Consider the following 13,679-nt stretch of genomic DNA (forward strand, 5'->3'; position numbering starts at 1 on the left):
AGCCAAAACAAATTATTATACTAACACCATCTTTGAAGCAACTAACAGAAGGAGAACACTGTTTAAGACAATCAACCACTGATTCAAACCTTTGCCAGACCCACAGATTCTCATTCCACCGAAAAGCGTAATGACATCAACCTCCTCGTCACTGAAAAAATGCAGAAGATCCGACAGCAGATCGACAATACTGATCCAGCTTCATCACTTACACCTACCCCTTTCTGTACAATCCTGCAATGATCTGCCTTCAAAACCTTATCTCCCAGAGATCTTACTTACATACTCAACTCCATCAACGCCACTTCTTAGGAGGATGATGTTTTACCATTGTGCTTCTTCAAAGGGATGCTCTCCTATCCCTACGTACCATTGTCAATGCCTCCCTGACTTCTGGCATCTTCCCAGAAGCGCTCAAGGCAGACCATACCCCTCTGCTCCTACAGAAACCTACACTAGACTCTGATGACCCTGCTAGCTACAGGTGATTCACTCACTTACCGTTCATAGCTACAGGTGATTCACTCACTTACCGTTCATCAGCAAGATCATTGAAAAAGCAGTCAGTGTTCAAATTCAAGATCACATCAGTGCTAATCATCTCCTGTATGAATACAAGTCACAGTGCACCATGGAGACCCCTACCGTACACATAGAAAACAATACGCTCAGAATCATAGATGAAGATGACCCCCTGTCCCCTGATATTGCTGGACCTCACTGCTGCCTTAAGACACAAGCTGACCATCCCCACCCTCGTACGCACCCGTGAGTCTCGAAAAGTTTTCACTGCCAGTGTCCTTCATTGGTCTTCCTCCTAGCTTTCCTAGCGCCACCAATTTGTTCACATGGGGACCTCCAGATCCCTATCACCGTTGGATTCCACCAGGGCTCTACACTGCCCACCCTCATCTTCAACCTTTACTTAGAGCCACTTGGTGCTATACAGCATCAAGATTCTCCAATTTGCAAATTATGTACAACAGTACTTGAAAATCTCCTCTGCTTCAGAGATCCAACTCCTCAAACACTGCTTGCACATCATCCAAACCTAGATGCACAACATCTACCTGGAGCTCAACCAAACCATGACAGAATTTCCTTTATTTGCCGAGAACAACAAAGAAGATCAAATACAAACCTGGCTCAATGACCTGAACCCTGACAACTTCAAACTGCAACTTTCACCAAATGCCAAGTCACTTGGATTCATCCTGGACACCAAACGCATCCTCGTGGAACACATTGCCGAAAAACAAAGGCAGCAGGGTACCAGCTCTCGCTTCTAAAGTCAACCCATTTCTTCTAGAACTTGATTTTAGAACTCTGTTAAGCCCTCCTTTTCTTTCATCTGGATTGTGGTAATGCCCTACACCATGGCATCCCAGGCTCCTCACTTAGGGTATCCTACACACAGCAGCACGTCTCATGGATGATCACAGTACCCCCATCTTGATGTAACTCCATGTGCTTCGCTTGCCCGCCCGCACCATCTTCAAAATAAGCTACATAATTTACAAAGTCAACACGTCAAGCATCCCAGCTTACCTAGCAGAGTATCTCACCATCTCTGGTGGTCCTCAGCACGCCTGCACCTAGGACACTATCAGACTGCAGACTAAGAAGTGTAAAAATGAAAAAAATCCAAGGCAGCAGGCTTTTTCCATCTGTGCAGGCTGGATATGCAACAACGTCCCCATATTTATCATGACCGTCCCAACGCAGCTCCAATTTAGGAAGGAGTTGAAGACTCTCCTCTTTATAGAACACTACATCACAGTGCATTACCCGTCCACATCCTAGTTTCCTCTCCTATTACTCATTGCTTTTATACTTGTCACTGACCACGTAAAGCATCCCACTGCCTGTTGGCTTGGTTTGCACTATAGAAATACCATATACTTGCATATATACTTTGCTGAATCCTGGTATGCTAACTTTGGACTCTAAGCGAATGGAGCACAGTTCCTCATCTCAGCAAAAAAAGTACGCTTTTAGCAGTGCATAGGCGTCTTTCCTCTCCGACAATGAAATCAGGAGAATTGAGCCTCTCTGGGATCAAGTAAGTTGTGTCAGGAAATAAATACTTCATCGTAACATTCTACCTTGGGGGCTTTGCTGAAACCGAAAATGGATTTCCCTGAGGTTTTGGGATATTGTTTCAACGAATGGGTTTCAATGCCCTGAGCTGCATGCTGATCCAGTGCCTACAATGAATAATTTGTAAACCGTGTTAGTGACCGTAAGAGTTTTCTGAGTGCATGTGGATGTGCCTAAAATTTCACAGATGACAACAAATGTTGGATCGCTGATTTTCGTTTTGGACCATCTCTCCTGACTGCATACTTCTATTTTTTTCTTTTTTTTTTTAGCCTAGGTGTGCTGTTCAGTCATGGCGTCAAACACTATTAACCCAGAGGGCTGCCTCAATGTCCTGGTGAATGCTTTCTACCAGTTTGCCGAGAAGGCCTTCTTTCAGTCTGATAAGGAGAAGAAGATGAACAAGAATAAGTTCCAGGAGATGGTGAGCACGAAGCTGAACAACATCCTTACAGTGAGTGAAAGCCGCATCCTCTTTTCTTTTAAAAAAAATATTTTTTATTTGAGAGTGTGGCAAAGAAAGCACTTTTCTCACCCCACCTTAATTTTATCCCAAGCTCCCCTACACACTCTTCACCCCCTCCCCCCGGCATGGATTTATCCAGATTCTGGTCCCACGATGGTGAAATAAGCTCCAGCAATCTTCAACTATAGAAGTTAACAGGTTTAAAGTGCCATGTGCTAAAGTGCGCTAAACAATATAACAATACTTCTGATTGCAAGCTTCCATAATATAGCAGCATAGATAATGGCAGTTTGGGCAAATCCCCACGGGTACTTATTACAAAGTGCACGGTGCAATAATACTAAGGTGCCAGGTGCCTCAGATATAACACTAGTCAGTCCTCACAATACAGTCCTATTTTGAATAAATAGTCACTAAATAATTAATAAATTGAGCAAAGACAAAAATATAAAGTTTTTCATTCAAAGTGCTTAGTGCAAGTATCAGGGAGAGTGCCCATTATTCTATCCAATCTGAAACAGGCTTCCATATTTCCAATCCCTTCTTTTTAGCCCTACTTCCCTTGCGCCTGTAGATAGCCTTTTCTAAGTTATATATAGTCAATAGCCACACCACCCATTGTTGAATTGAAGGCTCTAGCCAGGACGATGCTATACTCAGCCTATATACCGCCATTGCTATTATTACAATTTCACCTCCTTCTCTTTCCGTTAGGCTGGTTATTCCCAGCAAGATTGCTGGCGCATCTAGCTCGACCTGCAGCTGGAATTTCTCCTTTAAAAACCTCTTTATATCCTTAATCAGGGGGGCTAGCTAATCACAGGTTGCAAACATGTGAATTATGTCCACCTTGTGAAGAGAGCAGCGCGGACAATAGGCTCCCTTTCCATCGCTCCATTTTGCTACTCTGTTTGGAGTGTAATAAAGCCCGAAACATGTCTTATAAAATTGGACTTGGAGTTTAGCCGGTATTAAAATTGTCTGGGTATTTAGAAATATCTTTTGGAACGTGGCCCCCAAAATCTCTAATCTTTCTTGCCATTTAACAGAACATATATCCATGTCATCTTTGAATTGCTCGTTCAGAAGCTTATAGATAGTCCAAATTCTAGGGGTGGTGGGCAGGGTAATTCTGTCCACCAGTTCACTCCCCTCGAGCTGGTCCATCTTGCCCTCATTGTTTTGTAAAAAGTCCCCAATCTGCAAATATTAAAAAAAGTTCCTAGGTGTAAGGCCAAATTCAACTGTTAGTTCCAGAAATGATCTAATACCCTCCCAAGAATAAAAAATAGCCTAGCTGTTTAATACCCAGTTCAAACCAGGTCTTAAAAGGTAAAATGGTAGATATCTATTCTGCCATAATGGAGTGTAATAGTTGAGTCTTCCTATTCCATTTAGGCACCGTATTTCCCCCCCAGATTTTAAAGGCCGCAAGTAGTGTCTTGAACCGGACTCTTTTGTAATACCCATAACTTAGCTGATGCCAAAGGCATCCGCACGCATCACAGCCAATCACCTGTTCCCATAGAGTGGGAGATTTAGTTTGTCTTGTGCTATTGTCAATGCTCAAAAGAATAGTAAAATGCATTAGTGAGGTTGCCCACAAATAACGCTTCAGGCTAGGGAGGGCTAGGCCTCCGTGCTCCCTAGGCAACGATAAAAATGTATACGCTCTTCATGGCCGGGAATAAGACCAAATAAATTGTGCAAAAACGTTTTCAAATTTTTTAAGCCAAAAATTTGTAAAAACAAGCAGTATTGCTCTAAAAATATATAACAATTTTGAAAAATATTTTTTTTTAATTATATTGGTTCTGCCAGTGAGGGTTAAATGTAGGTGGTCCAATTTTGTTAACGCTTTCTTGGCTTCCTCCGCGCAGTTCCCCAAATTTTCATTGCCCCCCCTGATCCAGATCTGAATTGATTTTAACCCCCAAATAGTTGGCTTTTTTAACCACCCGCTTATGGTTAAAAGCAATAAATTAATTAACTGCTATTTGGGTTTTCTTCCGGTTTAGAGCATAGCCTGAAAGTAAGCCATATTCTTGTGCCTCCTCTTCTATTGCCCTAGTGGCCTGTTCTGGGTGAGTAGTTACAATGACTATGTCATCTGCATAGGCCAAAACATAACTCTCATGATTATTTCTCACTATTGGAGGAATGTTGTGGGCCACAGCAAGTTGTTTAAGAAAGGGGTCTATATACAAGGCAAATAAAAGAGGTGAACAGGGGCACCCCTGCCACGTCCCCCTTGTGATTTTCAGGGGTTGGGTATTTTCGCTATTTATAAGTACCCTAGCTTCCGGGTCTTTATACAAGGCTTGAACTGCTCTTATAAACCTCTTCCCAATCCCTTTCTTTTACATTGTCATCCATAAAAGAGGCCAAGAGACCATATCAAAGGCCTTTTCGGCATCTAAAAAAATGGCCGCCATAGGGTCTCCTGACACTTGGTTTATATCGAACAGGGTAATGACTGTTGGAATATGCTCAATAGTTCCCTTACCGGGTATAAAACCATGCTGTCCCTCAAATACCATTTTACGGATAACCTGCGAGATTCGTGTGGTCATTACTTTGGAGTAAATCTTAACATCCCCATTAATTAAAGTTATATGGCGGTAAGATCCCAGCTCCTGTACAGACTTATCTTTTTTGGGGAAGACTATGATTTTGGCCAGCGCCCAGGTTCTTGGTGGGGCAACCCCTTCTGCTGTCTGAAGAAACAAGGATGTAACTGCAACAAATGATGGACGGAAGGCTGAAAGATTCAAATATTCTCCCCCAGTCAAGAGATCTGGGTTAAATCCATCGTTCTTTTGCCCACTACGCCACCCCAGTTTGGACCCAGCCATATGCAAATCAGTCTTGACCCTGTGCCTCATGGGAACAGTCCAGACCGAACTGCCAAGCCAGGTCCTCCCTGGACCGGAAAAAAGCATCCTGGGACCGGTTTCAGGGTATGTCACCCTTCTTCAGCCAGGCTAGCTTGAATCCAGTGGCACAGTGAGCAAGGGACCCACATCTGGGCATACCCACCCCACTTAGGGCGAAAAGTGTAACTGCAACAAATGATGGACGGAATGCTGAATGATTCAAACATTCTCCCCCAGTCAAGAGATCTGGGATCAATCCATTGTTCTTTTGTCCACTACGCCACCCCAGTTTGGACCCAGCCACGTGCAAATCAGTCTTGACCCTGTGCCTCATGGGAACAGTCCAGACTGAACTGCCAAGCCAGGTCCTCCCTTGACCAGAAAAAAGCATCCTGGGACCAGTTTCAGGGTATGTCACCCTTCTTCAGCCAGGCTAGCTTGAATCCATTGCCGCAGTGAGCAAGGGACCCACATCTGGACATACTCATCCCACTTAGAGCGGATAGTGTAACTGCAACAAATGATGGACGGAATGCTGAATGATTCAAACATTCTCCCCCAGTCAAGAGATCTGGTTTAAATCCATCATTCTTTTGCCCACTACGCCACCCCAGTTTGGACCCAGCCATGTGCTAATCAGTCTTGATCCTGTGCCTCATGGGTACAGTCCAGACCGAACTGCCAAGCCAGGTCCTCCCTGGACCGGAAACAAGCATCCTGGGACCGGTTTTAGGGCGTGTCACCCTTCTTCAGCCAGGCTAGCTTGAATCCAGTGGCACAGTGAGCAAGGGACCCACGTCTGGGCATACCTATCCTACTTAGGGCGAAAAAGTGTAACTGCAACAAATGATGGACAGAATGCTGAATGATTCAAACATTCTCCCCCATTCAAGAGATCTGGGTTAAATTCATCATTCTTTTGCCCACTACACCACCCCAGTTTGGACCCAGCCATGTGCAAATCAGTCTTGACCCTGTGCCTCATGGGAACAGTCCAGACCGAACTGCCAATCCAGGTCCTCCCTGGACCGGAAAAAAGCATCCTGTGACCGGTTTCAGGGTATGTCACCCTTCTTCAGCCAGGCTAGCTTGAATCCAGTGGCACAGAGACCAAGGGACCCACGTCTGGGCATACCCATTCCACTTAGGGCGAAAAGTGTAACAAGGATGTCAAGGTTTCTTTGGGTTCCTCCTTAAAGATTTTATAAAATTCTGTGGGGAGTAGGTCAGGCCTTGCAGCTTTCCCCCTGGGAAGATTTGACATTGCCTCCTCAATTTCTTTCCAGACAATTGGAGACTCTAATCCCTCCCTCTCATCTTGCGTCAGAACCTCCATCTCGCAGGCGTCTAAGTATCTGCCTATTCGGACTGCCACATCCCCTCCCACTCTACCCACATGCTCCATATGGTAAAATCTAAAGAAGGATGCCCGTATATCCTCAGATTTGATTACCCGCCCCCATTACAGGGTCGTTTATTGACAAAATCTTGCTGCGCCACACCTCTGGTCTTGTTCTGACAGCCAGTAGATGACCCACCTTCTCCCCACATTCATAGACTTACTCCCTATGAGCTGATGCTTTATCTAGAGCTTTCCTTAATAGTTCCCTTTGGATTTCTGCTTTAGCTAGGGCCACCTCCTCTTGTGCTTCTTCTATCCCCCAATTTTGTCTTAGGGCCTCAACTACATTTTCCTCTGCCTGGACTAGTTTTTGCAGTCTGATGCTCCTAAAAATGTTTTCTTCTTTCCTTTTCCTGCTTGAATACTGTATTGTCTCGCCCCTCACTCCTGCCTTTAAGGTGTCCCATACCACTCCCAGTGGTGCCGACCCCAAATTTCTCTGTAGAAAGACAGGCATCCATTCCTTCATGTGTCCTACATACTCTTCATCTAGTAGGAGGACCCTCTCAAAGATCCATGCCATAGCTTTCTCAGTGATTCCTCCCTGCTCCAGCTGTAATACCAGTGGTCTGTGGTCGGATGGTACTCTAAGATGCTGATTAATACTCCTTCTTCCCACCAGTGTAGCGGAGGCAAAGAAATAATCCAACCGAACATGCTTCTGGTGCGGGGCGGAGTAATAGGAAAACCCATGTTCCTCGGGCCTTTGTAGAGACCATACATCCACCAAGCCATGTACCTGGCATAAATTACAGAGCACTTGAAAAACCCTTGGCTTCCTACCCTTATATCTTTGATCTTGTCCCCATTTGGAATTGAGATTGATGTTAAAATCTCCACACACGATTAATGGCAATGGCCAGTGTGCCAGTTCGTTAGTTAGCCATTCCAATAGGGACGAATCGTCCACATTACTGCCATAAACCAAGCATAGGGTGAAGTTCGGCAGATCTGGGGCCCTCCCATTTGTGATGACCCATCGGCCTGGCCCATCTGAACGTGTTTTCACAAATTGAATTTATCTCTTCGCGAACCCCCCCCCCCCCCCCGCCCTGGTGTGGGTTCCCTGCATCGTGGCCCCAACCACAGTGTAGCCAAGATATTTCAATAAATCTTTCTGTGACCCATCAAGGTGGGTCTCTTGCAGGCAGACTATGTTTGCTTGCAACAGTTGCAGACCTTGCGCCACAACTTGTCTCTTTTTTGCATCATTTAGCTCGCAGCTGTTCAATGTTGCTATACCTAATCTCCCCATTTTCTTAGTTGTATTCGGTTGCCCTGTTTTTCATATTCCTTATATACAAAGAATAAAATCCTAACTGCCATCTGTTTCAATGCTCTTACCCACCCCATGCCCTATTTTTGTGCACCCACACCACCCATGTGTGAACCCCCATCCACCCACCCACCCACCCCTCCCCCGCCCTCCCTAACAAAAAGGCAATCAGGCATTGCCTGATCGATGTACGGCTGACCAACTGCCCCCATCTCCCTCAATCCGTGAAATCCCCATTTTTTCTTAGACTGCACAGTATCTATTATTCCCAGTGTTAGCCATAATGTTTGTACTGTACCATTTTTTTCCTCCTGAAATCTTTCCCCCTCATCATTTTGTTTTTCTTAATTTCTTCTAAATATTCCTACGCTTGTACTTCAGAGGTGAAGCTGCGTGTTATGCCTACGAAAATTATCTGTAATCTGGCCAGGTTTTGCAGGAAGACCTCTGCTTCAAGTTTCTGGAAAGGAGAGAAGAGTTGCCTTAGACGCCAACGTCTTTCAACTGTTGCATGTGCAAACTCTGGGCGTACAAAGAACAAGACTCTATTGCTGATCTTAGGAGCGTTGAGGCGGGCTTTATCAGATATCATTTGTTGCAACAGAAAGTTACCAATGAAAACCAGCATTGCTCTGGGGTTCTCGTCAGTGTTCTGCGTTTGTTTTCTCCTGAATAGGGGAAAGTGATGGGCCCTCTGTATTTCCATATCCCAATCCCAGCTTGATTGTTCAGAGAATGCATCTTTTAGGAGTTTTACCATGTAATTTCTGGGGTCATTCCCCTCTAGGCCTTCCAGTATCCCTAAAAAGCACAGGTTGTTTCTCCTCTGACGGTTTTCATAATCTTCCAATTTGGTCATGACATCAATCAATTATCCTGTACCTTGCTTCTTAGTCAATTCAATGTCAGCTTCAAGTGCCTCAGTCTGCATCTCAACCGAGGTTATACGATCTGCAATTTCCCCACATGTTTTTTTCAACTTGCAGATTCAATTTTTTACCTTTTTAGTGGCAATCCTAGCTCTGCGACCCTCTTTTCTATTTTCTTCCTGCATTTGCTGAATTGATATAAAAATTGTTGATCGGGCAGGTTCTTCGATTCCAGCCGGCGCGTCTCTTTTCTTGGTTTGGGGCCAAAACTTTGGCTCAGAGTAATCCCATTTGAGTTGTTTTCTAGTGTTTTTTTTAGGCTTCCTATCCTATTTTCTTTTTATCCCTTGATTTTTTCTTTTGCATTGATTTTGAGAAGGAGTTGGAGCTGTCTGCAGAGAGAGACTCCCAGCTTGATGGCATGTCCTCCAGTTCTCATACCTCGGACTTTCTCATACCTCGGACTCTTAAAATAAATAGAATTTTTCCGCTCCATGGCTTTCTGGTGACAAGATGGCAACTTATGCCGATAGTTTTTTAGACATTCCTGTACCAAGAGGCGTTATCCGGGTCTTCTCCCTCACAGTTTCTTCCCCATGGCCAGCCTACTCGACCCCATCTACCTTGGGTGTTGACTGGGTTTGCTCTTCTGTTCCTAGTTCTTTTTTCCCCCCAATTAACTCATATTTTAGGTTGGCTGAGGGGAGGGTATTCCCTGTCTGATCCCCAAATATGCATGTCGAGGAGCTCCTGGCTCCTTCTTCCACCCCTGTAGCCTCCTTTCCTTGCTGAGACTCCTCCGCTAATGTCCTGTCACCCCCTTCCTTCAGCACATCGCTTTTCTCCAAAGTAGTCATTGATAAATTAGCAGACATTGAGGCGACCGTTGACTTGAGCGGCCCACCCTTAAGGCTGGCAGCAGTTTGTTTTTCTATACCGGCATCACGCCTTGTCTTACCGGCCCCTATGCTGCTTCATTTCCAGAGGAGCTGCATTGCCAACCAGTTGGCCGCCTCCTCTGTGCACTCCGCTGTGCTGGGAGCAGCAGAAACTCGCCCTCTCGCCGTTCTCACGCCTCTCGAGGCCATCCGATGGGTCAGTGTTTTTCTCGCCTGCCACCGGGTACTCCGTCTAACTTGAAATAGCTATTCCCCTGACGCGGCCGCGGTGAGCTGTAATACGAGCTCCAGTGCCTCCTGCCACCAACTGCGTGCTGTGCTGTTCGCCGGCTCTCTCAGGCCGTGCAGTCGCTCACTGAGCATTCGATCCATCGAGGGAGATGGAGGAAACGGCGGCTGCAGTTAGTCTCACTCCATCTTTGCCCTGGCCATTGCTGCCCCTCTTTTCAATGCAACATGGTATATGTAGAGTAGTGCTTTACGTTGGATGAAAAGGTTGGGGAATCTCAACAGGGGATGTGTCCAAGAAGCACCATCAAGGAACATTTATAACAGACATGGGCAGTGTAACTAAGGGTATTGCCTAATACATGGATACTGTGTTTGATAAACGTCTAAATTGAACCTTCAATTGTGTTCAGAGTAAAGAATAGAAAAAAATTAAATTAACACCAAACATAATTTCTATTCAACATTTTACATATTACATAAAACCAACAAACACTGAAAATAAGAGTATTTTGGAAGACCAAGAAGGCCATTTTAAGTCTTCCACTAAGTGTGTTTATTTAAAGAGGCTGGTGGTAGGGTGGTTGGGTTGCTGGTAGAAATGTGAAAAAAAGAGTGAAATTACTAGTTTTGCACACAATGGGAGAACTGAACAATTGCTGTTAAAGTGGTGTAGATTGGAGGTATTTTCTTTGCAACTCTCATTCCTCTCAGTGTCAACAAAATTCTCTTTCTTTGGAATCCCACCCAAGGCCCCTACCCAAATTGGAACTATTAAGAGTCACAGGCGCCAGGTAGGGCCACCTGGCTTCAGATGGGCATCTTATAACTTCTCTGCATGTGAAGGAGCAGCCCTAGGTATTGCGCCACACAAACTAGTGATATCCAGTCCTTTTTCCCAGACACCTGGAGATGGAGTCGCAGATAGATGTTTCTTGGTCATTCTCCTTTAAAGTGTTTCGGTTCAAAGCTATGTATATCATGTTTGCTACTGACCCTCATACTGACTGATGGACTGCCCTGTGGTATTTGAATAAGAAGCACAGCAGGGTGCTTCCTCTGCGCTCAAAAAAAGCATCCAAAACGAACTGCTAGATGAAAAACCAAGCTTTACATGACAGCCATCAAAAGTCGGTCTAGGACTGCACTGAAAACCAAGACCCGATCCTGTACTCAATCTGTAACTACTCCTTCGGAGAAAGGACATACAAATATAAATATGACAGCAGATCATATTCGCATCAACTTTTTTAGATCTCGGCTCTAGACGGCCTGCATACGCTGTCTCAAACCGAGACATGCTATATCTGCTTTGTGGTACAGAAAGTATTTGGTCCAAAAACTCTCTAGATACTGCAATTGAATGAGCCTATCCTGACTCAACATCAGTAGCCATAGAACCCCAATCTAAAGGAGAGGGGAAATTACCATAGTATCGCCATTGGCACCCCTCAGTCCCCCCTCCAACAAAATACATTACCCAATAATAACACACACTCAGACTGTTTGATTGGGTACAAAATGCTGCAGGTTTATTACATACACTGTTATGTAATAGGTGGGTTATCTTATGGGCGATCCAAGGGCAGGCAACCAACTGGGCCGACTGCCCGCCTGATGAGCCGGGCAGCACTGGGGCGAACCCCGCCTTTGCTGTCGTCCAAGTGATTCTCTTCCAGGATCACGTGACCGTTGGTAACTTCTACTCACGCCCCTTCCCGGGGCGGAGCATAGCATAGCAAACCCCCGGTTGTTCAGGCTCACAACCGCCCGACACGGCTTCCGGGACCCTCCCATGAGTCTCCTCGGATTTGGCTCTGGCACCCCCTATGGTGTCGCGCAGAGGTACCCTTGGTACCGGCCTGCTTCCAGATCGCCCTGTAACTCCGCCACAGCTCTGGAGGCGGCCACCGTCGCCGCCAGAGCCCCCCACCAAAACAGCTATTAGTCTTACCTGCCACCTCTCCTGTCTGGAGATTCCTACAATCCAGATGAAAGAGAACCATCCCTGCTGGTTATAGATGGCCCCCTCTATATCCCAAGCCCTTGACGCTATCCTGGGTCAGATAGTGTCTGCTGAAACAAGAGGCCCATCAGGCCTGGGGAGTTGTGCCAAAAGCAATACACCCCCATGCGGGAAAGTTCCACTGCTTCACTTGCCTCAGCCCCGAGCCAGCTCTGGATGGGGAGACCGCCGACCCCCAGGCTCGCAGGCCCCGTCTATGTGCTGATCTCACCTAGCTGCCGTTCTCCTAGCACAGAGTGTGCCTGAAAACCTGTGTGCCCATCTATGGGACCGCAGTCCGCTTGCTAGGTGGCCACTCCCCCACCCGCCTGGCTACTCTGGCTATTCTGGCAAGAGGGATTTATTTAATCTTTGAACAGTCCCTTTGTTTGCTAAATCCTGACGCGCGGGAGTGTTCATAACTTTAAGTGCGTGGCCATGGGCAAAGGACCCTCTTGCCCTTGCCATGTTTCCCTTATTCCTTATGGGAATTAGGCCTGTTCAGCTCCCTCTGTGGTGGAACCCCCCCCCCCCCTCCCCAGGCATACTAGCTTAGAGAATCTGTCTGATTTAAGCAGTGCGCACTGTCTGTGGCATGGTCCAAGCATTACCAATTGGCTAAGTCCTACTTTAATGCATATATGAAGGGCCCCCTGCTGAAACTAAAAGTCTCCTAGGGCAGGGCAAATAGCTAATATGAATCTAAACACCCTAGGCAGTCTAGAATAAACAACTATATAATAATAACAATCATAACTTATTCGAAAGGGAACTCAGTGTACACAATATTTATAAAAACATATTTGATTTTTATTATATGTAGATTGCAAAAGACATATTGATTGTATACATATCTACATTGAAAGCAATGATGTGTGTATAATTTCAAATTATCAGACAAAGGTACAATACAATACGCAAAATATACATGACAGATCAATGTACAATGTGATAAACAAAATTACACATAAACAAAGACAAAAAAGGTGGCTGTAATCGAGATCTTCTTAACGCGCGTTTCGACGCTGGGAAGCGTCTTCATCAGGAGAGCCACAAATTCTTTTTCCTTTAGTGTACAAAAATAATAAACATATGTAAACAACTCTTAAAAACACTGAGTACCCGCAGAAATATTAATCTAATAATATTTTTGTGCTGTCATAAAAAACCCAAGAGTGAAATAGTAATCCAATGTGAAGGAAAAGAACCGAAAAAGTGATGAATACAAAGAATATGTGTAGAGTACAAACTCGTGCTCAAGTCACATGGAAGATGCCGATAAATAGTGGAAACACCAAATTAGAAAAGATAAGTAATGCAGAAGAACGAAACAGAAAAAGGGGGGAAAAGAAAAAGAAATCAGATATAGAGCCCAATTTGTGGCCAGGGATAGATTATGATATATAGAATCTCTTACTTTGTAGATTGTCGTCGATATTAGTATATATATATGGTCTATAGAGACCTATTGTTGATGTAAAAACTCCCTGTATATAGAAAGAGAAACAAAAATCGAGAACACTATATTATTTGTGTAGAGATAACTCATGAAAACATT

At 45.0% G+C, this 13,679-nt stretch overlaps 1 protein-coding gene across 5 annotated transcripts in view; it reads left to right on the plus strand.

Moving 5' to 3' along the window:
- Positions 1-13,679, plus strand: part of LOC146772810 (uncharacterized) — a 128,084-nt gene that overhangs the window by 65,710 nt on the left and 48,695 nt on the right. For 3 of the 5 annotated variants that reach the window (XR_014972205.1, XM_085638514.1, XM_085638515.1), the window contains exon 2: positions 2,373-2,554. Coding sequence is in view for 4 of the 5 variants with exons in the window: in XM_085638514.1 (XP_085494640.1) it covers positions 2,393-2,554 (162 nt within the window). In the remaining variant the exon portion in view is untranslated. The remainder of the gene's footprint in view (positions 1-2,372; positions 2,555-13,679) is intronic. The other 2 variants (XM_085638516.1, XM_085638517.1) reach the window with 1 other exon arrangement.

Source organism: Triturus cristatus, chromosome 12 (assembly GCF_964204655.1).
Source record: "Triturus cristatus chromosome 12, aTriCri1.1, whole genome shotgun sequence".
Classification (NCBI taxonomy): domain Eukaryota; kingdom Metazoa; phylum Chordata; class Amphibia; order Caudata; family Salamandridae; genus Triturus; species Triturus cristatus.